Raw genomic sequence first — 20,507 nt, forward strand, 5'->3', positions numbered from 1 at the left:
TGAGAGCAATCCCTGAGTGGAGTGAATTAGGGCCGGGGCGTCCCTGCTGGCTGCACATCAAAGCCCTGCTGGCTCCCTGCGCCGGGTACCTCCATCAAAGGGCCCTAATGGGGAACACATGGCTCTGCCCCACTCCCTGCGTGCCATGCGGGGTCCCCTCGGCTTTTGGGATGAGTCCTAAAAGGAGGTGTGAGGAGGCAGCTCTGGGGGTGACTTCCTGGGAAAAGTGGGGACGTGAAGCTGGGAATGACCTCTGGAGCAACAACTGGGGTCAGATCATAGAACGTTCCCAGTTGGAAGGGACCCCTAACATCCTGAGTGCAAGAGGACAGCGGGATGGCAGCATTAGGATGGCAGCAGGGAAATGGGCTTCCCATTCAGCCAGGGTTTATCCATGAGCCCCCAGGAGTCTGGCAGCGAGTTTCTCACCAAGCCAGTGACACCTTACAGTGGAAAGCACTGCAATGGGGGCCTTCATGGCGTGGTTTGAGCCAACCCTCCCCCACTGAGGACCCAAGGCTCCTGAATGCTGCCGCTTTCCCCCTGCCCAAACTGAGAAGGGGAGTGCAGCCTATCCCCTCCCTCCTCCCAGCCCGGCCACACCGGTTCCTGGAGCTATCTGCAGCTATTTTGGAAGCACAGCTGTGAGCACAGAGGCCGCAGAGTGGGGAGCAGCCAGCAGCCAGCACAGCCCCACAGGGCTCAGGGTGCGAGCTCCAACAAGCCTCAGCTCTGCATTAACAACCCTAATGTGAGCCTTCTATCTATAGGGTTTTGTTATACCCCCAACACAGCCAGCAGCAGATAGAGGGAGGCCACAGATGACTTCTAGAGCAGCCACAGCACAGCGTAGGCACGCAGGAGCAAAAATGATGGAAGACAAAACCCAACAGCATCACCTGGGCAGCCCCATCCCTCTTCCCTCAGCCTGGCTGTGGGTCCCAGGCTCTGGCTACTGCTGGAAGGCAGGGATGTCAGATCATAAATGGAGAGCAGCACCAAAGTCAGCCAGGAGAGCACACCCCAGTGCAAGAAAACAAACAGCGAGGCCCAACCCCACTGACATCCCAAGCTCCCACGCTTGCCCGGGTCAGAGCTTTGTGCTGCTGCCATCCACCCACGCTCAGCACTGCAGGGTGAGCCTCTCTATGCAGGTCAGTTCTGCAACAATGGGGATTTTGATTTGGCCCTTGGGGAGTCCAAATGACACGCATTCATTGGGTAGCTGAAGCAGAGCCGGATGATGCATTCATGAAAAAATGACAAACCTTTGGACATCTGCTTTGATGAGAATTCTGAATTTCAGCATTTTTTCCCGCTGGCTGAGGCAGGATTCATTTCCCTTTCCATGGAAAAAATGATAGGGTGAGAAACCCCACTGCAGAGGGGAAGCCAATGCCTTGCCAGTGGGTGTGTGGCAGGGCAATCCCCAAGAGACAGCCACGGGGACAGCCGTGGTGGACTATTAGGAATGGTTCCTTCTCAGAAAGAGTGAGCACAGACTGCCCAGGAAGGTGGTGGTTCACTGTCCCTAGAAGTGTTCAGAACCGTGGAGATGTGGCACTGAGGGATGCAGGCACGGTGGGGGTGGGCTGAGGTTGGACTCAGTGATCTTGGAGGTTCTTCCCAACTTGGATGACTCAATGACAACGCAGGCAATGAGCAGCCAGGGGCAGGGATGTGGTCCTACAAGGAGCTGTGCAGCCACCCCAGCTGACTTCTCAGCTCAGGAGAGCCCTGTGAGTTGTGCAGGAAAGGTGGTGACTGCCATGGTTACCTCTGAGTTAGAGCACACTGGAGGATGGGAGCTTAACATTGCCCTGCAGGGAGGAATCCTTGTGGCATCAGGGCAAGAGTGAAGACAAGAAATGCTTAGCTGCTATTGGTGCAAAGGTGATAATTTCTGCCTATGCTAAGATTTATCTTGATTTCAGCCTTACTGAAAGCTTACTGCTTGAAAGCTGTGTTTAGGACAGAAGTACAGTAGCAATGGGCTTGCAATGCAATGACAGAGAGCTGTGGTTACCATTACTCAGAGATTGTTCCAAGGCTTTGGCCTGCCTTGGTCTGACCACAGCTCATTCCTCCGAGTTCCTCCAAAGCACTGCTGCCTGCCAGGAAAACTGTAATGCAAGGAAATGCAAAAAAATAAAGGCAAGCAGCGCTTTGAGGACATCCATAATGCAAGTTTCACTGCCTTACAGAAAGGCTGCAGAGCAGAGTTGGGCTGGATGGGACACGGAATCACAGAATTGTAGATTCATTAAGGTTGAAAAAGACCTCTGAGATCCCCAAGCCCAAGCCCAACCAACCCCACCATGACCACTGACTACGTCCTTCAGTGCCACATCTCCACAGTTCTGAAACACCTCCAGGGATGGTGACCCAACCACCTCCCTGGGCAGCCTGTGCCACTGCATCACCACTCTTTTTGAGAAGAAATTGTTCCTCATATCCTACCTGAGATGCTAGGGGGTGGAAAACCATGCTGGGGATGGAGTGGGAAGGAGGAAGGGAGCAAGAGAAATCAGCCAGTGAGTGGAAACTCACTGCATGCTACTGAATGTGTGCCCCAAAGGACCTAAAAGCCCAGCAGCCTTTGCAGCCCCAAGGCACACGTGTGCCCATGTATGCTCTGGGGATGTGACTGTTCACTCTGCTCCTCTGCAGTGAGGTCCCAGGGCTCCCAGAACAGGCAGACCCAAGGACAGAATCCATTAGGAAGCTCCTCTGGACCCCTCTGCAGTGTCACAGAAACAAATACTCAGTGGTGGAGCAGTTTGTGCCAGGCCTTCATTCGTTCTCTAATTAACATTTTTACAGGCAGATAAATATTTGCAATTAATATTGCTTAAGTCAGCTCTCCAAGAATTCCAACTGAAGTGCTTGGAGGCATTACATGAATTGATTTAACCCTCAGCATCCCAGCAAGGAAATGGAAAGAGTTGGAAAAATTGACTGCAACAGAGCAGGGACGTGGCTTTGTCAGCAGCACAAAGACTCTGCCCTGTAACAGCATGGCTGGAGAGGATGGGGACTGCTCCCAGAATTACAATCCAACAACAAACCCTTTCTCCATGGCTACTCTCTCTGCCCCACAGTGCCACAGGGCACACCCATGGCATGATTTAGCAGCTGCCTGGAGGATGGGAGTGGGGTTTAATGCCTGGTTTGTCCTGCCATCCTCAAACCTACGGCCAAAGTGAGGATGCAGTGAGGCAGCCAGAGACATCCTGCCTGCAGATGGGGCGCCATCAAGGAGATGCATCTGCTCCCATCTCACTGCCAAGGAGCCTGAGCTTCTTCAGATCCAACACAGAAGAAAGTTGAGACCCCAGACACGAAGGGAACCCCCACATGACTGCAAAAAGCACCAAGTGCTGAGCAAACAGAACTTCCTTGATACTACAGCATTATCTTAAAGCCCGTAAAGTCTATGGCCAGCGCAGCTATTATGGCTCATCTTGGGTCACTGCTGTCCCTCTGTCACCATCCCACAACCAGCACTCTGCAGCATGCACACACGCTGCTTTGGCAAGCAGGCAAGCCCAGGATCATCCGTGTGGGCCACCAAGATGTTGGCAGTGAGCTTCCCTCGTTGATTCCATGCTTACCTTCATTGGGTTTTCATCATACGTTGGGGTCCCCAGGTCCATCTCAGCTTCGTGTTCCAGGCTGGCATCATCCCCTGGGCTGTCCCACGTTGGAGGGTCCCACTGGGTTTGCCTGGAGAACAAACAGAGCACATCACCCTCAGAAAAGGAGTCATTTTAAGAAAGAGAACTTGTACCATTTTCTGCCACTGGTAACGCTTGCAATGGGACCAAGGGCAGCTGGCCATGGACATGAAACACAGAAGGTTCATGATTGTGGGGCGAAAAGCCAGGAGACATCCCATCAGACCTAAGGGATGGGTTTAATGTCTGTTTCTGCAGGATAAAGGGCAGCAGCACCTGAATATCTCACAGCACAAAGGATGCAGAGCAGAAGTCTTGAGAAAAGCCCCAGTAAAGAACCTGAAAGGCTCAACAGGCAGATGACACTCAGCTCATCTATGTGTCAGGAGAGCATCACAGCTCGCTCTGACTCTCAGGTCATCTGAAAAGCAGATTAAACAAAGGGATGGGAAGAGCCCCGCCCTGCAGCAGCATCGTTAGGTACAGAGGTGACCTCACACAGCAATAATTTCCCAGCTGTGAGCTCTGTGAAGCTGGGACATGAGCTTCCCTGCAACCCAAAGGGCTGCATCGAGTCAGTGCTCTGAGCCTCTTAGGTTTGCTGACCTGCATCTAGAAATCTTTCTGCTTTCAAGGAAAAGCTATGGAGAAACATGGGAACGTGCCTGTTCCAAGCAGCTCTGTGTGCTTCAGCACAGCACTTAATTCTCCAGGTACTGATTACTGTACACGATGTCAAATAACTACCACTCAACTGCTAAAATGAATAATTCAAATGTGAAAATGTATATTCAAATAAGAAAACGTATGGACAAGATCTCCTTTCCTCTACTGGCCCTGTTTAAGATTCACTGCACTCAATCAGCGATTTCTGGTGCAACTGCAGAAGAATGATGAAGGAGGAACTCTGACAGGTAAGGTTGGACTCGATGATCTTAGTGGTCTTTTCCAACCTTAATGATACCATGATCAAGCTCAATTGCATCCTCATATCACAGAAATACTCAAGCAGAGCAGCACCCCACCTGGCCTGTGCTTGGAGGTGTATGGTGCCACTGCATCCATCTGTTCTCCACCCACCCCAATGCTGACCTCATCACCACTTACCTCGTTACCACGTGGTAGTAGTAGATCTTCCCCTCGGGGTCTCTGGCTGTTTTCCAGTTGGGAGGCAGGACAATGGTTTTGGGTTTGGGAGGGGATGGAGGAGGCAGGTCCAGGAGGTTGTTGGTCACCACAAGCTCTGGCTGAAAACACACAGGCAACAATGTCAGAGGGCAAGGCAGAGCAGTCTGACAGCTCTGTCTCCCTGCAACAAAGTCTCTGTCGAAGGTAAAGCTCAAGAAGGACATTAGCATTGCCCCAGGAAGTGACAGTAGAACATTTCACCCATTTCTATCCAATAGCCACTCTTAGCTATTTGTTCACATCCTGACCATATGAATACAAGCACTCTGTCACAGGGGCTTTTAGATAGCAGGCAGTTGGGTTGGAAGGTACTATGAAAGACCATAGAACCAAAGAACAGCTTGGGTTGCAAGGGTCCTTAAAGGTCACAGAAGCACAGAATCACAACGTGGCTTGAGTTGGAAGAGATCTCAAAGCCCATCCAGCCCCAACCCTGCTGTGGGAAGGTTGCCATCCACCAGATCAGGCTGCCCAGGGTCCATCCAACCCAGCCTTGAGCACCTCCAGGGATGGGGCTTTGGGCAGAACAGCTCCCCAGTCCTTCTGCCAGCTGCCCGGTGCCCCAGTCCACGCAGAGGTGAGCAGCTCAAATGATGCCATCCATCTCCCATGTCCCAACCCCAGTGTGAGCCATACCTGCTGGATGGGCTGTGGCTGCCCAGCTGCCACGATGGTGGTAACAGCAGGAGGGGGCTGGACAATCACTCCCTGCGGGTGGGCTGTGTAGATCTGCTGCCCCTGGATGTACTGCAGGCCTGGCTGGGCGTAGCTCTGCAATAGAGAACAAGGGGTTGGGGTCAGCATCCTCCCCTGGGGAGCCAAAGAGATCAGCCTACAGAACCTATAGCTTTCAAAGGGAACAGTGAATCACTTGCTCAGGACAACTGTTCCATCAACAGTGAAACAAAGTGCAACACCGAGCACAAAAGACTATTTCCCAGCGTGTGTATGGTGAAGAAATCTTCTAACATATCAAATGAGAGTGGATATCTCAGAGCTTGTAAAGCAGGACAGCATCAATGCTTGCCACCAGGACACAGCCTGTATCCCCCCACAACAGCCCATGAGGTCAGCCCAGAGGGATCCCCAGGTTGGAGTTAGGACAGAACATGAAGCAGCTGGCAGTCATCCTCCTTTAGGTAAACCCCTGACTTTACTGCTTCATCTCACTCCAAATGTGCAATAATGGTCCACAGACAAAGCAGAGCAATTCTGACCAAAGTGAGGTTCTCTGTGAAATCATTGGGAGGCCAAGAGAAACTCAGAACAAAAAGATTTCAGCACTCCACTCAGCCTCACTGCAGCACATCTGGGTCCGCACTCATCCAAAATTCAAAAATCCCCTTAGGTGGAAAAATACAGAAAAGGTAAAAGAGAGAAACCCAAAGTGCTGGAAGACATGGACATTTTCCTTTCCAGGCACTGAGATTCAGAATGTGTCTCCTCCATGATAGGTAGGAAAGTGAGTTTGGGTGACACTGAGCTTCAGTGCTCAAAGCCATCAACTAGGAAGAATTCAAGACCAAAAGAACGGCAAAGTTTCACTTTTGTTCTTTTTAAAGCCATCTGTGATGCTCCTCACTAGAAAGAAGCCTGCATGATGTGCAGCAGGAACACCATCACTGGATAATCTGAAATGAAAATTAGGTATACTCTAAAAGAAAAAACTGATGGGGTCTGATGGGAGTGATGCACACATCAGGGGGAAGGAATCCTCATATCCTGGAGGATTTATGGGAGATCACACCCCAGTCAAGCAGCAGTAACCACAAAGCAAACCTGTGCTTTATACAGACTCTCAGATGGAATTATCTCAGCAATGCTGCCCAACACTAAAGCACACCAGGACGGCCCCTGGCACATCGTGAGCACACACAGCATTCCAGCTGCAGGCTGGTTCCCTTCCTTCTGCACTGTGCCACGCTGTGCCTGAAAAGGTCACATTTCCCCCACGGGTTACCTGTACAATCGGTGGGGTCGTCTGCGAGTAGGGGGACGTCACCCCATAAACAGTCTGACAGGTCTGGCCTTGGTAATAGATGGCAGGCTGGGACTGGGCTGGCGAGTATTGCTGCTGCACGGCCACCGGCTGCTGGCTGGAATCCCACACCCCGTAGCTCTGCCCCTGCACTGGTCCCGTGGTGGGCACGGGCAGGACAGCCACGTTGGGTTCTTGGTGGACCACGGCGTCGTTTTGTGCTACATACTGAGGAGTCGTCACCTCCATCGGCGTTGCTACATGTTGGACTACTGGGACCGGCTGGGGAGTGGGCAGGGTGGGTTCAACTGTGTGCCCCACCATGGGCTGAGGGTGCTCGTAGGCTGCTGGGGAGCACATAGAGTCCATGCTTGGGGTGGGCAGCAGCACCTTGCCCGCATTGGGGTTGCTGGGGTCCACGTAGGCCTGCATGGGGTAGCCAGGTGGGTAGCCGATGAAGCTGTGGTGCGGTGTGCCATAGCCCATGGAGTCGTAGGGAAGGGGGGACGTTATGCCCAAGTTCTGCAGTTGTTGTTGCTGCTTTTGGGCCTCTCGTTGGGCCACCTCCTGCTCAAAGAGCTTCCTGCGTTCCTCTGTCGACAGCTTGTTGCGATCCTTGAGGCGGACTTTCTTCTTCGAGGATGCTGGCGTGTCATACCTGCAACAGAAAGAAGAGGGAACCTCAGAATCAGAGAACAGTTGGGTTGGAAAAGGCCTTAAAGGTCACAGAATCACGGAATCATAGAATCATGGAATGGCTTGGGTTGAAAAGGACCACAGCGCTCATCCAGTTCCAACCCCCTGCTGTGTGCAGGTCACCAACCAGCAGACCAGGCTGCCCAGAGCCACATCCAGCCTGGCCTTGAATGCCTGCAGGGATGGGGCATCCACAACCTCCTTGGGCAACCTGTTCCAGTGCCTCACCACCCTCTGAGTGAAAAACTTCCTCCTAATATCTAACCTAAACCTCCTCCCTCCTGCAGTCCCAAACCCCTGCCATGGGCTGGTTGCCCCCTCCAGTTCAGGCTGCCCAGGGCCCCATCCAGCCTGGCTTTAGGGAGCACCAAGGATGGGGCACCCTCCACTGCCCTGAGCAGTCCCAGGACAAACAGAACCCAGAGATGTGTGGGCAAAAGCAGCAAGGAGCCCTCAGACAGGCTGGGTTACCACTGCTTCAGCCTGAATTCAATTCTCCACTCCAGGTTCCAAAAAGCAGGAGCAAGGCACCCCAAACATCCCACAGCCTTATTTCCTTGGCTCAATTCATTCGGCTTCCAGGTGGACATCACCCTCTGAGCTGTGCCATGCTGAGCCCCTGCATCCCTCCCACTGCAGGCAAAGCCCCAAGCACACAGAGCCATGTGCCCTTCCTGTGCTCCAGACAGATGTGCAGACATTACTAAGAACAATGGAATTGCAAGCAACACGTTTCTGTTTAGAGTTTTGCTATTTACTAGACCACAATTTTAGCTTAAAAAAAAATATAATAAAGTGTGGATGGATTTTTTTTTTTAAGGAGTGAGAATTTTCACCCTGAGATGCAAAGCAGCTGGAGGGATTTTTCCAAGGACTTAAAATATTAAAAAAAAAAAAAAAAAGCCTAAGGACTTTGATCAGACCTCAACCACGGCAAACTTCAGATCAAAGGTGGATATTCTGAGAAGTTACGAGTGTGGTAAAACAGGGATTACAAGCAGAAATGTTTTGCAGCCCTAAGTGAAGTGGGATTCTACAAAGCATCCCATATATTCTTAATATACTAACTTGGTGTTCATGTGTTCAATTCACATATCAAAAGCACATTGCTACCAACACTTAAGAAGTTTCCTCACATTCCCAGAGTAGCTGCAAGCATCTGTTAATGTGAACCTTATTGACATGAAGAGCTCAATTTAAGTAATTAAAGTCTTTCCTGGCACTGCCTCAGGAGTTTACATGGGAGGCAGCTGGCGAGGAAGGACAGACAGAGGAAAACTGAGGATTAAGCACAGAGTGAGTCGCAGCATTCTGTGTTCATGCAATCCTTCTTCTTCTGTCCTGTTTTCTGTTTCATCCAATCCTTCATACTCCTTTTCCATCCCTTCCTGCTGCATTCAGATTCCCATCACTGTGGTTCTGCTGTAAGCCTTCTTAACAAATGTACCTAAGGGAGAACTGAGGCAAGCTGAGGGAAAAAGCAGCACCTCTGGGACTGCTGGGAATTCCAGGGGTGGGTTGGAGCTTCCCAAAGCTTCTGCTCACATCTTCCTACCTTGCTTGGTGAAGAGCTGCTTGCTTGCACTCCTCCAGCCTATTTGCCTTCACCTGAGCACACCATTTTCACCCAGAGGCTGGTGATGCACTGGAACAGGTTGCCCAAGGAGGTTGTGGATGCCCCATCCCTGCAGGCATTTAAGGCCAGGCTGGATGCGACTCTGAGCAGCCTGGGCTGCTGGTTGGTGACCCTGCACATAGCAGGGGGTTGGAACTGGATGAGCATTGTGGTCCTTTTCAACCCAGGAGATTCTATGATTCCCTCCATCCTTTCTCCTGTCTCCACAAACAATGCACTTACTCAGCTCTCTCCTTCTGCCCCCAGCCCTCCGTGATGTTTACATCCTCCAAATGGGTAATTACAGTATTGTAGATTTCTGGCTTGTTTTTAATGCAGACATCTCAAACTTTCCCACTAGGAGGAAAAAAGGATGCTGGCATGGCTGACTCACCAGCAATTGTTCCCTAATTGCTATGTTGCCTTAGATCCTATTTAAGAGGGACAATGGAAAGCTGACTTCTGTAAAGGAGATTCCTTGGTACTGCCTTTAATATGATTTAAAGTCTCCCTGAAACATGAGCCATGTAATATATTCCTTCTCTTAACGAACAAGGAGTAAAGAGAACACAGGAGAGAAACAATGAAAAACGGCAACAGCAGAAGTGCCACTGGGGTAACTTAAACAGAGGTCCTCTGTTCTGCCCAAGGAGATTGGTTTGTGTTAGAAATCCTGCTTGGCTTGGGCTTGCTACAAGATGAATTTCAGAACTGCACGACCCAAGTGGATTGGCAGGGGAGAAGGGCAGAGGCTGAGGGACATGGGTTAGTGGGCATGGTGGTGATGGGTTGATGGTTGGATTTGATCAGAGACCTTTTCCCATCTCCATGATTCTTTGACTTGGCGTGCCAGTGATGGGTCAACGGTTGGACTTCATCACCTCAGAGCTCTTTTCCAACCTTAACGATTCTACCACACTGAAGACCCCTTTACACCTTTGCTCACTGCTGCACGAGAGCCACAAGAAGAACCATGAAGACCCAGGAGCAGCAAAACTCCCAGGTAACACAACTCACCACACAGAGCATTCAGCCAAAACACTCTTTTCCCCATCCCTGTGTGTTTGCAGAGGCCACCTGGGCCAATTTCCCACTGTTTTGACCCTTGGCAGGGTCCAACTTGCCTGTCCTCAGGTCTCTTGGTGCCTCGCTCATACGCTGATGCTGGAGGGGACAGTGAGTCTCGCCTCCTCTTCTTCTCCTTGCTCAGGCTCTGCCACTCAGGGTCTGTGCGGCTCAGGACGGGGTTCTTAGGTGTGGGAGTCTGATCCCTGAGGCCAGCTGCCTCTCTGCCTCGGTCAGCTGTTGGGAAAAATGGGTAAAAAGAGAGAGTTTTTATAATTCAGCGTATATTCCTAGCTACCTCTTGGAGTTTCAGTGGTTCTTCTGTGTTGGCCAACAGAGTGCCCATTCAAACAAATTACAGGTTGTCCAGAATCAGCCTCAGGACTGCAAGTGTGGTTAAAATAAAGCTTCTATTTTCACTTCTATTTTTAGACACTACTCCAACTTCTGAGCTGTTACCTAATGGATGAAAATGCATCACTCATTTCACTCGTTTCCCCTCCTCCCATTCTTTCAGCAGGAAACCTATTTCAGAGTGGAAGAGACTCCAGACCTTAGCACAGATCTCCTGCAGTGCTCTGACATTCTAAAACCTGACTGTAAAGCAAGAACTTCCTCATGCTTATTGTCATTGACACAGAGTCTGTACTGAAAGACATGGAGCTGGTGAGCTCAGGCCTCGAGAAGCAGCTTTCAGGTCAATGAAAAACCCCAAATGCTCCCTTGCGTTCTTGCTTCCAGCCTCAGAGATAACTTTAGTTTTCACTCCAGGTTCCAAAGGGCTCTTCTTCCCACAGCAAATGCATTCATAGCTTCAGTACTTCCTCCTGACTTTAATGATGGTTCCTGGGTGCACATTTCAGTGCAGAGATGTGCTCCAAGGAAAGCCCCAAGCTTAAGAGAACAGCAGGACAAGACCCCCGCCCATGCACCCTGCGTGTGGGTCACCAGGTGTGGTGCCAAGAGCTCGTGAATGCCCTGAGATCACTCGGTGCCTTCCCAGGGTTTGGCCGTGGTACAATCTGCTCTGGGTGCACATCCATGGGCGATGCTTGTCCCTCCATCAGCCACGAGACCACGGCACGAAGCACAGGGAGAAGCCTCCACCTCAGAGCTCCTCCCTGCAAACAAATCTCACCTCCCTTGCTAACAGCTGCTCATACATCAGATATTTTAGGGATTTAGGGAGCAGACTGGATTGGATTTAGGGCTGGGACATGGCATCAGCAGCTCAGCTACCAACTGGGAACCTCTCCTGACATCACACATTGGGAAAATTAATCCGTTTTTTAGGAATACATGGAAAAATGTGAGTACATACCACTGCTCTCCTTTTCTGCTTGACTCTTCTTTGGGATTCGGTACACCTCCTATAAAACAAGCCAGAGACAGAGTCAGGTTTTCAGCGAGAACATCCCTGAGTCTACAGGGCTGCAAGAATCAGAACTCATCATTCTAGCAATTCAATCACAGTTTTAAACCAAACACCAAGAAATGGCATTTGGAAGCGAAGCTTTAAGCAAGTCACTGTGGTGCTTTCTATATACTGTCCTTCATCAGCAATTTGTGTCTGTGGAGTCTATGGGGCTTTTGTGCCAAACAGGGCAGCTGCTGATCAAGGACATCCCACTCTGTACACACCTGGATTTTGGCTGTGTTGCTTTGCTAAGCCCCATTTTAAAGGTGCTACATCACTAAAAGGTGTGACATCACCTCTAATGGCTCTGTGCCTTCCCAATACCCCGGCAGCCCTGGGTTCCTGACTCCTGCTCCATGGCAGCAATGCTTTGTTTGTAATGTCATTTAGTGATCAACAGCAAAGTCCAAACCTGAGCAAAGCCACCTTCCATGAGCAGCATTAGTCCTCTGTTCCTAACCCAACAGCACAGGCAGCAGCAGCACCATGATGCCTCTGGGGGAAAAAGCACCACGGTGCCTTCAGTGCAGCAGCAAAATCTCCTTTAATTCAGGGCATGGATGTTGCCTATGCAATTCCTAATCCTACCTAATCTTTAGTTTTGAAGAAATACAGTGATGAAATAACACCAAGTTCAGGTCTGAGGCTGGCAAACCCGTGCCAGCTTCCAGCCTGCTTTGCTAATGGCTCAGAGAAAATCTCAGAGCAAAACAAACAATTTTCTTTCAAAATACTAACCATCAACCTTTTATTTGATTCAAGCTGGCTGGAAATGACATGATCACTCCACGGGGTCACCCAGTTGCAGCATGTTGCATCAGCAACGTGCCCACCTCCAGCACTATAGTTAATGAGAGCCCAGGTTTAGGTTCCACTTCTACTGTTTTAACCTAACGGTGTGCCCCATGGGCTGAAAAAACTCAACTTTTCTTTGGTGAAATAAAGAAAGAGTAAGAAAGCCTGTTGTGGTCTGGCCACAGGGCACAATCACCCCAGAGGTGCTGCTGTAGGTTGTAAAAAGTGATAGTAGCAGAGATGATTTTTTTAATAGGATCTAATGCCTATTTTGGTTTTGCAAGGAGGGCACAACCCTGCGCCTGTTCAGCCCCAGTCATGGTGGTGATGGGCTGAGGTTGGAATTGATGACTTTGGAGGTCTTTCCCAACCTCAATGACTCTATGAGTGGGCATGGCAGTGATGGGGTGATGGCTGGACCAGATGATCTTGGTGGTCTTTTCCAACCTTAATGATTCTGTGACTCTATTTTCTCTCCTGCTGCCTTGTGCTAGGAGCTGTCAGTCCCCAAAGCACTCCAAGTGCTGCATTTTTCCCTCTTATTTTCTTCCCTCCTGCACCACCAGTCCCTGAAAGCTCATCCTCAGAGAGCAGCATGCAACGATACTGAAGCTGCTGACTCCCAAGTAGCAGCACCACACTGAACTGGAACCAGTGAGCCAGACTGCTCAAGGATAAAGCAGCATGCAAGAAGACAAGAGACATTGGCTAAGACAGTCTTCCCAGCTCCAAAAAAGAATTCTCCTATTAAACAGCAGAACATGCAACATGAAACTACTGGAAAAAAACGATCCGAGCTAATTATGAACTGCTGCATGGCAGCGAGTTGTTTATTTCTGGATGGTGGATGCAGAGTGCCAGGATCAGGCTGGGGAAGAGCAGATGCAGCAGAGCCTTTGGAAGAGCAGCAGGCAGAGGGATGTGTCAGCACCGTGCTATGAAGAGCAGATGGTGGCCAAGCAGACGCTCTGAAGAGCCTGGTTTATTTTGGGAAGCGGAAGCTGCTCGCTGCTAAATTAATCAATGGGAGCACTGCTAGCAGAGCCCAGAGGGCTCTGCACCTTTGAGAACCATTTTTAATGAATTACACACAAAATGAGATGCAGAAAGTGAAGTGATGTGAGCGTTACAAGCGTAAGAAAGGAAAAAATCCCTGAATGAGGCTGTTGGGTGCACACACACCATCCTTGAGCCAAGAGAGAATTCTCTAGTCTCAAAGGACACAATGGCACAAGGAAGGGAAGAATGGGCTTAACTCAGCTTCTCCATTAGCTCTCAATTATTTTTGCTTGATGGATCCGACTGCTACAGGGCAGAGAGGCTCATCCCAAGAGCATGCCCAGAGAGCTGTGGATGCCCATTCCATCCCTGGAAGTGTGCAGTGCCAGGCTGGATGAAGCCCTGAGCAGCCTGATCTGGTGGGAGCAGCCAGCCCACAGCAGGGAGCTGGAACTGGGTTACCATTAAGAGCCCTTCTAACCCAAATCATCCTATGATTCTGTGACCTCCAGCCCTGCACACAAGCAGGAAGCTATAGGATGGTGCCGAGGTAATAAGGGCTGACCCCAAAGCCTTCCTTATGTGAAGATCAAAAAAACCTCAGTTCAAGCAACAGCCTGGCTGCTCACCAATGCCTATTGTTTCCATGAACTGCTGGAAGTTATAACAAATAACAAACATCCTCATTAGGGCATGTGATGCACGTGCCAGGATGGTAGCCAGTCGCTCTAGGATGGCTGTGTGGTGTGTGACTGGGAGAAGGGGCCACCCAAGCTCTGCTATTCCCATCAGGCTAATAATTATGCTCACAGGAAGGGTGTTTTGATCGTAAAAGAGAAAGAGCCACCTTGCCAAAGCCAAAGAGTGGGGATATCACCTTAGCCCTGAACTGCTAAATATTCATGAAGCCAAAAGTGTTCAACTAAAACCCTTAAAATCCAAGTCACTTGGATCTCTCAATAAGTTTTTCTTAAAAATAAAAATCTTCTCCAACTACTAAAGAGAAGGTTTGCGGAGCCTCAAAGCTATGACCTGTTTGGAACAGGCTGCCCTGAGAAGCTGTGATGCCCCATCTCCCCAGCACCCAAGGTCACGGATGGGGCTGTGAGCACCCGGACTGAGTTGGGTGGGCTGTAAGGTCCCTTCCAACCCAAACCACTCTATGATTCTATGACTCCTATCCAGCTCTGGTTCTCTAAAGGACAGATTTTAGATGTGCAGACAGCAGACCGTCACTGGATGTCTAAGGAGAGGGACATGGAGCTGTTGGACCTGCAGATCAGCTTTGGGTAAGTGGTGATGGAACCCAACGAACAGACAGTCCTCAAACTATCAGCACACTTAACACCAAGCGTGCCTTCTGCCCCTACTGACATTTAAATCTTCAAAAGGAGAAAAAGCTTCACGACAGGTTCTTAACAGCTTAGATCTCACCACCAGAGGTGTGCACGTCCCCTTTGTGGTGCCAACCCTATTGAGAAGGCGAGGGTGACGCTGGAAGATGTTCTGAGATGCCAAGAGGGGAGAGCACCAGAAACCCTCCACCATCGCAGTATGTGTTGTTCTGCCGTGGGTCTGACTGCTGTCCTTGGGGCCTTACCTGCACAGGACCACAGCACAATCCTTGGGGTGCAGCAGGGTCTGATTTCAGCCTGGGGAAAGCACTCACCACATGCTTGGAGAGCAGGGCACGCAGGCACAAGCCCAGGCTGAAAACTTCCCCCATGGGACGTGGTGTGTGAGTGATGTGGTGGATGTACAGCGGTGGCACTGCTCCTCGTGGGGCAAGGAGCAGCCCTGAGAGCCAAGGCAGCTGGCCTGTGTGTAGAGGTATAGAAAAAGATAGCTCACTTAATCCTTTCGTGCCAGGGGTCGGGATTTTCCCGGAGCGACGTCCATTGCCGGCAATGGACGCACCAAAATAACGTCGGCATCACTGAGTTAACCACCTCTGTCCTCTTTTCACCTATTAAATTGCTCATGCACCATCCAGCTTCCCAACCATCTTCCCGTTTCTTCACAGCACGCACGCTACGTTCTCTCCCTTCTTCAGCACGGAGTTGAAAATGGAGTTGAGAAAAGGTGACACATGGTCAGCTGGTGATGTTAACAAGCTCCTCGCTGCCCTGAGAAGCTGGATGGAAATGGGTGAAATTACAAAGGGGGTCATCAGCACCACTGGAGAGGACAAAGCTTAAGTCCCGAGGTTTCAGACCCCCCCCTCCCAACCACCCAAGCCAGCTTCCTTTGGTCATTTAGGGCTGCACCATCGTTAGCATTGGGCAGCATCCCAACAGGTGGAAGGCGGACAGAAGCAGTTAACTCAGAGTGCCACGAGTGGGGATATGGTTTGTAGGAGAAAAACGACTTTTTTTTTGGTATAATTCTGCTTGACAGGGTACACCACAAACACCCTCACCCCGAGCACACAGTGCAGTGGGTTGGTGGCATCCTCACGATAATAAATCCCTTGCAACAGACACAGAGGGGATGCGAGTGCACAGCCCAAACTGATGGCTGAGGGCTCCCATGGTGCCCAACCTGAGCTCCTCCTGGCTCCAGAGAGAACTCAGGCTGGACGCAGCACATGGTGTTAGCATGACAGAGCAATATTCAAGGGAAGTTCCTCATTTTATGCAACTTCCCATTTTTTCTGAGCACTTTTGAGCACTGTTTGTGTGCTGCTTGAAGTTTAAACGCTGCAGCATGTAAAAACCTCTGGCTGCAAGTAAAGGATTGTATGGGTGGTCCAGAGCAGGTGCATCTCCAGCACAGGACAGGAATTAGCTTAGCTATCAGTTTCAACAACCCCAAGTACTAATGGCGAACAGGAAAGGGCTCTGTTTCAATGTAACCCCAAATTTAACCTGACAGTGTCACTTAAATTACCCATGAGGCACACACAAGGAGTCTGCAGGTTTTAACAAGAGAACAATATGGCACAGATCGACTTCGTGTAGAGGAGAGGGGAAGGAACATGGAGCACAGCATAATTTTTCTGCAGATAAACACTTTAGTTCACATTCTATATGGTAAAGGCTTACTTCTTCCCCCAGTTAGAGGAATGATTATGAATCATAGAATCATAGAAGGCTTGGGCTGAAAAGGATCACAATGGTCAGCCAGTTCCAACCCCCTGCTATGTGCAGGGTCACCAACCAGCAGCCCAGGCTGCCCAGAGCCACATCCAGCCTGGCCTTGAATGCCTGCAGGGATGGGGCATCCACAACCTCCTTGGGCAACCTGCTCAAACAATTCTGCAAAACTTCAAGAGCATGAGATTGCTCTGAAAAATTCAGAGATTAACTAAAATGCTAGGTATGTTTTATAAATGTTCATGAATGCACCTATGACAGCTAAACAACACGAGTGAAGGTTCAAGGACTCAGAGCTCACTGTGGTCTCCTCTATCTGCACATTATTGTACTGCATTATGGGCACCAATCATTTTTATCAACCTAAATCATTTTTCATTATCCATTTCAATAGGGAAAGAACTCTTGACCCAAGTGATGCACTGTAAAATGTAAACGTGCTTCAAGATTACTAATTAAAACTGGGCAGATGCTTGATTAAGAGAAGTGCAGAAGACCTCCACCAAGACATCCTCCTCTGGTCTGGTAGGGACTCAGCTGCATCTCAGCTGCAGGGCAGCAGCACTGGGAAACTGCAAGGGTCCCTTTTTTCTCATCTGACTTTGGTGATGTTGGTGAGGACAGCACTCAGAGTCTCAGGGCTGGGAACTGCCTTGGCTTTGCAGGATCCTCAGCAAACGCTGCTTTAATACTTAAAAATTAAAGCTCCCACCTTCTTTGTTTTCCCAAGAAATACAATCCTACAGAAACAGACCTAATGAAACCCCCAGAAAATGCTTCAAGCACTGAGTGACAAGTTACAGATCTGTGTCCTCAACCTCACGCAAGATAGCTGTTGACTAAAGATCGAGTGGCAAAGGCCATCTACAGTGCTCAGGGACAATTGCTCAGTCCTGGAGAAGGCAACCAGTAGCCCTCAAACCCTTCTCTTGAGTTATCTGCTCTAAGAAGAGCTCAGTGGAAGCAAAATAGTGAGCAGCTACATTTAAAGGCTCAGATTAACATCCAAAAATCTAAGTGTTTACCTGATCTAAAAACCAACTACAAATAGCTAGAGGAGAACCCAGCTTTAAGGTGCCATCAAGAGAATGTAAATTGCCAACCAATGGTTTCTGGAGGCTTTCTACGTTGCAGATGTAAAACAGATGTTTGCAGAACAGGAAACACTGACAATCTTCTGATAACTCGAGAGCTGATGGATGGTCAGTTTGTATCAAGACTGATGGATACTGGGCCATGCCAACCAAAAACGTTTGTGGCACTGTTGCTAGCCTTTTCCTGACTAGCTGAGAACTCAGAGCTGCCCTCCCCCTAAGCAGTCTAAAAATTCTAACTATGTGGTTAAGATGTCTTTGTGGCGGCCATACTAATCTGCTCCTTTCAGTGCACAGCACAGAAAAGCCTGGGAAACTACTGTGAATCACAGACAGGGTAGCTTGCAGTGAAAGGGTATATACAGAAAGCACCTGGAAAAGCTCTTTATGTACAAATGGCAATCCCAGTTGTCAAAGTTTACCAACAGAATGCATCTTAGCCCTGCGTGCACTCAACCACAACATCGCTGCATGTTGTTCAGCAAGGGCAGAGGTGCTGGAGATGCAGATGCAGCAGGGTGCTTCTTACCTTCAGGTCTTTCCAGCTGTCGAGCAGCCTGGTGGCCAAGTCGCTCACATCCACAATTTTGTCTGTTTGCTCTTGGCTCCTCTCGCTCTCGACATCAGATACGCCTTCCTCTTCGTCCTGAGATGGCGTTTCCATCGTGATGGGCTCCTCCAGCTTGGTGCCATTGCTCTCCTTGACCTCTGCTTCAGGCTCAGCCTCCAGCTCCTGAGGCTTGCTGCTCTCCACCGGTGGATCCGTGGCTGTTTTCACCTCCTGCTGTGGCTGCTGCTCTTCTGACACCTCCGTCGGGGGAACCTCCAGCTGGTCCAGGTCCTCTTTGCCTTCCTTCCCCTCCAGCTCACTAGTTGTATCCGAGATGGCACTGTCCATGCTGTTCTCACTTATAATTTTGAGCCTCCGGAATACCAGTTTCTTGGGGGTATCCGTGTCCCCCTCAGCACTCTGCTTGGCAGACAGCTCCGGCGTGTTGAGCGGTGTGTGAGCGCGCGACGTGTTCTCACTCGAGTATCCATCACCTTCACTGAGCTGTGGGATGGCACTCTTGGTCTGAGCCCAGCGTTGGATGATGGGAAGCACCTTGCTCTCCTCCAGCATGTTTTTGGTGGGGATGGGCAGCAGCTCCAGCGTCTTCATAATCTAATTGCAAAGACAGAGTCACAGCTGTTAAGAGCTGAAGAATTCATAGCTCTCTCCCACCTGGAACAATTCTTTCTCAAATAACTGATGTATCGATGTGAACAGGATCATAAAATAGAATCACAGCATCGTTACGGTTGGAAAACATCTCTAAGGTCACCAAGTCCAACCCCAACCCACCTCACCATGCCCACTGACCACTGGCACACGGCAGCCCGTGCCACTGCATCACCACTCTTTTAGAGAAGAAGTTCTCACTAATACCCAACCTGGTCACAAGCTGGGGACAGCAGCGTCCCTCTTCCAGGCTGAATTGCAGTGGTGAATCTCCACTTTTTTGTTTGAGAGCAAGCAAACCAGGAGCAGAAAGCAGTGAGCACAAACAGAATTGCAATACGCCACGTTCAAAGAGCTCAGGACTTACAGATGGCCACAGCCATTCCTTGGACAGCCAGTACAGCTTAGCAGTCACTGGTCAAATGTGCAGCACATGGCTGGATGGGCACTAAAGAACATCTCAGAGACTTGAATATATATACTATAGTGACTTCAGCAGCCTCCCTCTCAAAACCAGAGCTCAAATCCCTGACAAACAGTCTTTCTGAAGCAAGAGACAGCCATGCCTTTTCCAGCACTTGAAGTTGCCCTGCTTTTCAACTTGCTCCTCCTTAAAATCAGTCCTCCAGGAGCAAAGGACAGAAGATACTCTTAGGGCATTGTGCTGGTTTCTGTCCATGGGCAGCTGGTGGCCAAAGACCAACTCTCCTAAAACAATGTAAAAAATAAAGGAGGAAAAAAAAAAATATGCAAAGTGTGACCTGACCCTTATCACATCCTCACTTGTAAAGAATTGCACAGATTTTAAGAGTATATTAAAGCCATAAAACCCACCAAACTTAGTAGTCAACGTGGTGTGATCAGATTCATAAAGAGTGGAGACAAAGTCACCAGTGACACAGTGACTCAGATGCCCTCTTAACACTTGTGGGGAGCAGCTCTGGCTTTGAGAACAATGATGCTGAATGCCTGAACCTACTCCATGCAACAGGCAATCAAATCCTAATCCGAACAGTGTGCTGGATACTTCTGAAGAGAAGTATATGGCTGTCAAAGCTGGCTTGTCTTCAATGCCATCTTTTCAGCAGTATGGGGCTGTGAGACATCATTCTTCTTGGGATCAGGAGGACGGCACAACTCATTCAGAATGTTAAAGGAGAAAAACCATGCTGAGCTAAGGAAGAAGAGTTGCCAGGCGTTGCCACCACCTCGGGGACACGAAGCAGGAGTTAGTAATAGGATGGGCATCCTGAGCTCTGTTTTCTGTCCTTGGCCTCAAGGCTGGGCACGCCTCTCTGAAATCCACAGCAAAGTTCTGTAGATGCATCTTTAAGAAAGGAACTTCCAGATGTTTTTTGCATGCAATGCTGAAGTGCATATAGAAGACAGAAGTATTAAAGTTCCACTTCAGCCCATCAAAGCAATACCTCAAACTGCCTCTGTAGTTCAGTATGGAATAAATAAAGATCGCTGCCACTGCTGTTTAAGTCTGGCTCATGTCACTAACTCAGAAATCTAAGAAAAACCAAAGAGGCAAATTCCTTCCATGTATTCAGAACATCCCTTAAAGCAGAAGTTTCATGCTGTGGCTGTGAGGATACCTGCAGTTTGTTTGCACCAACACTTGGTGTGCAATGCCCCCATCAAAAACATAATATTTAAACGG

The 20,507-nt window shown here is 49.6% G+C and overlaps 1 protein-coding gene across 1 annotated transcript in view; it reads right to left on the bottom strand.

The window, feature by feature from the left end:
• Positions 1-20,507, bottom strand: part of SETD2 (SET domain containing 2, histone lysine methyltransferase) — a 54,311-nt gene that overhangs the window by 2,811 nt on the left and 30,993 nt on the right. Inside the window, exons 12-18 of the mRNA XM_085226918.1 lie at positions 18,149-18,784; positions 11,541-11,589; positions 10,279-10,456; positions 6,826-7,501; positions 5,502-5,636; positions 4,785-4,924; positions 3,615-3,726 (exon numbers count right to left, since the gene is read on the bottom strand). Of these exons, the coding sequence (XP_085083044.1) occupies positions 3,615-3,726; positions 4,785-4,924; positions 5,502-5,636; positions 6,826-7,501; positions 10,279-10,456; positions 11,541-11,589; positions 18,149-18,784 (1,926 nt within the window). The remainder of the gene's footprint in view (positions 1-3,614; positions 3,727-4,784; positions 4,925-5,501; positions 5,637-6,825; positions 7,502-10,278; positions 10,457-11,540; positions 11,590-18,148; positions 18,785-20,507) is intronic.

This window comes from Meleagris gallopavo, chromosome 6, assembly GCF_905368555.1.
Source record: "Meleagris gallopavo chromosome 6, MGAL_WU_HG_1.1, whole genome shotgun sequence".
NCBI lineage: Eukaryota > Metazoa > Chordata > Aves > Galliformes > Phasianidae > Meleagris > Meleagris gallopavo.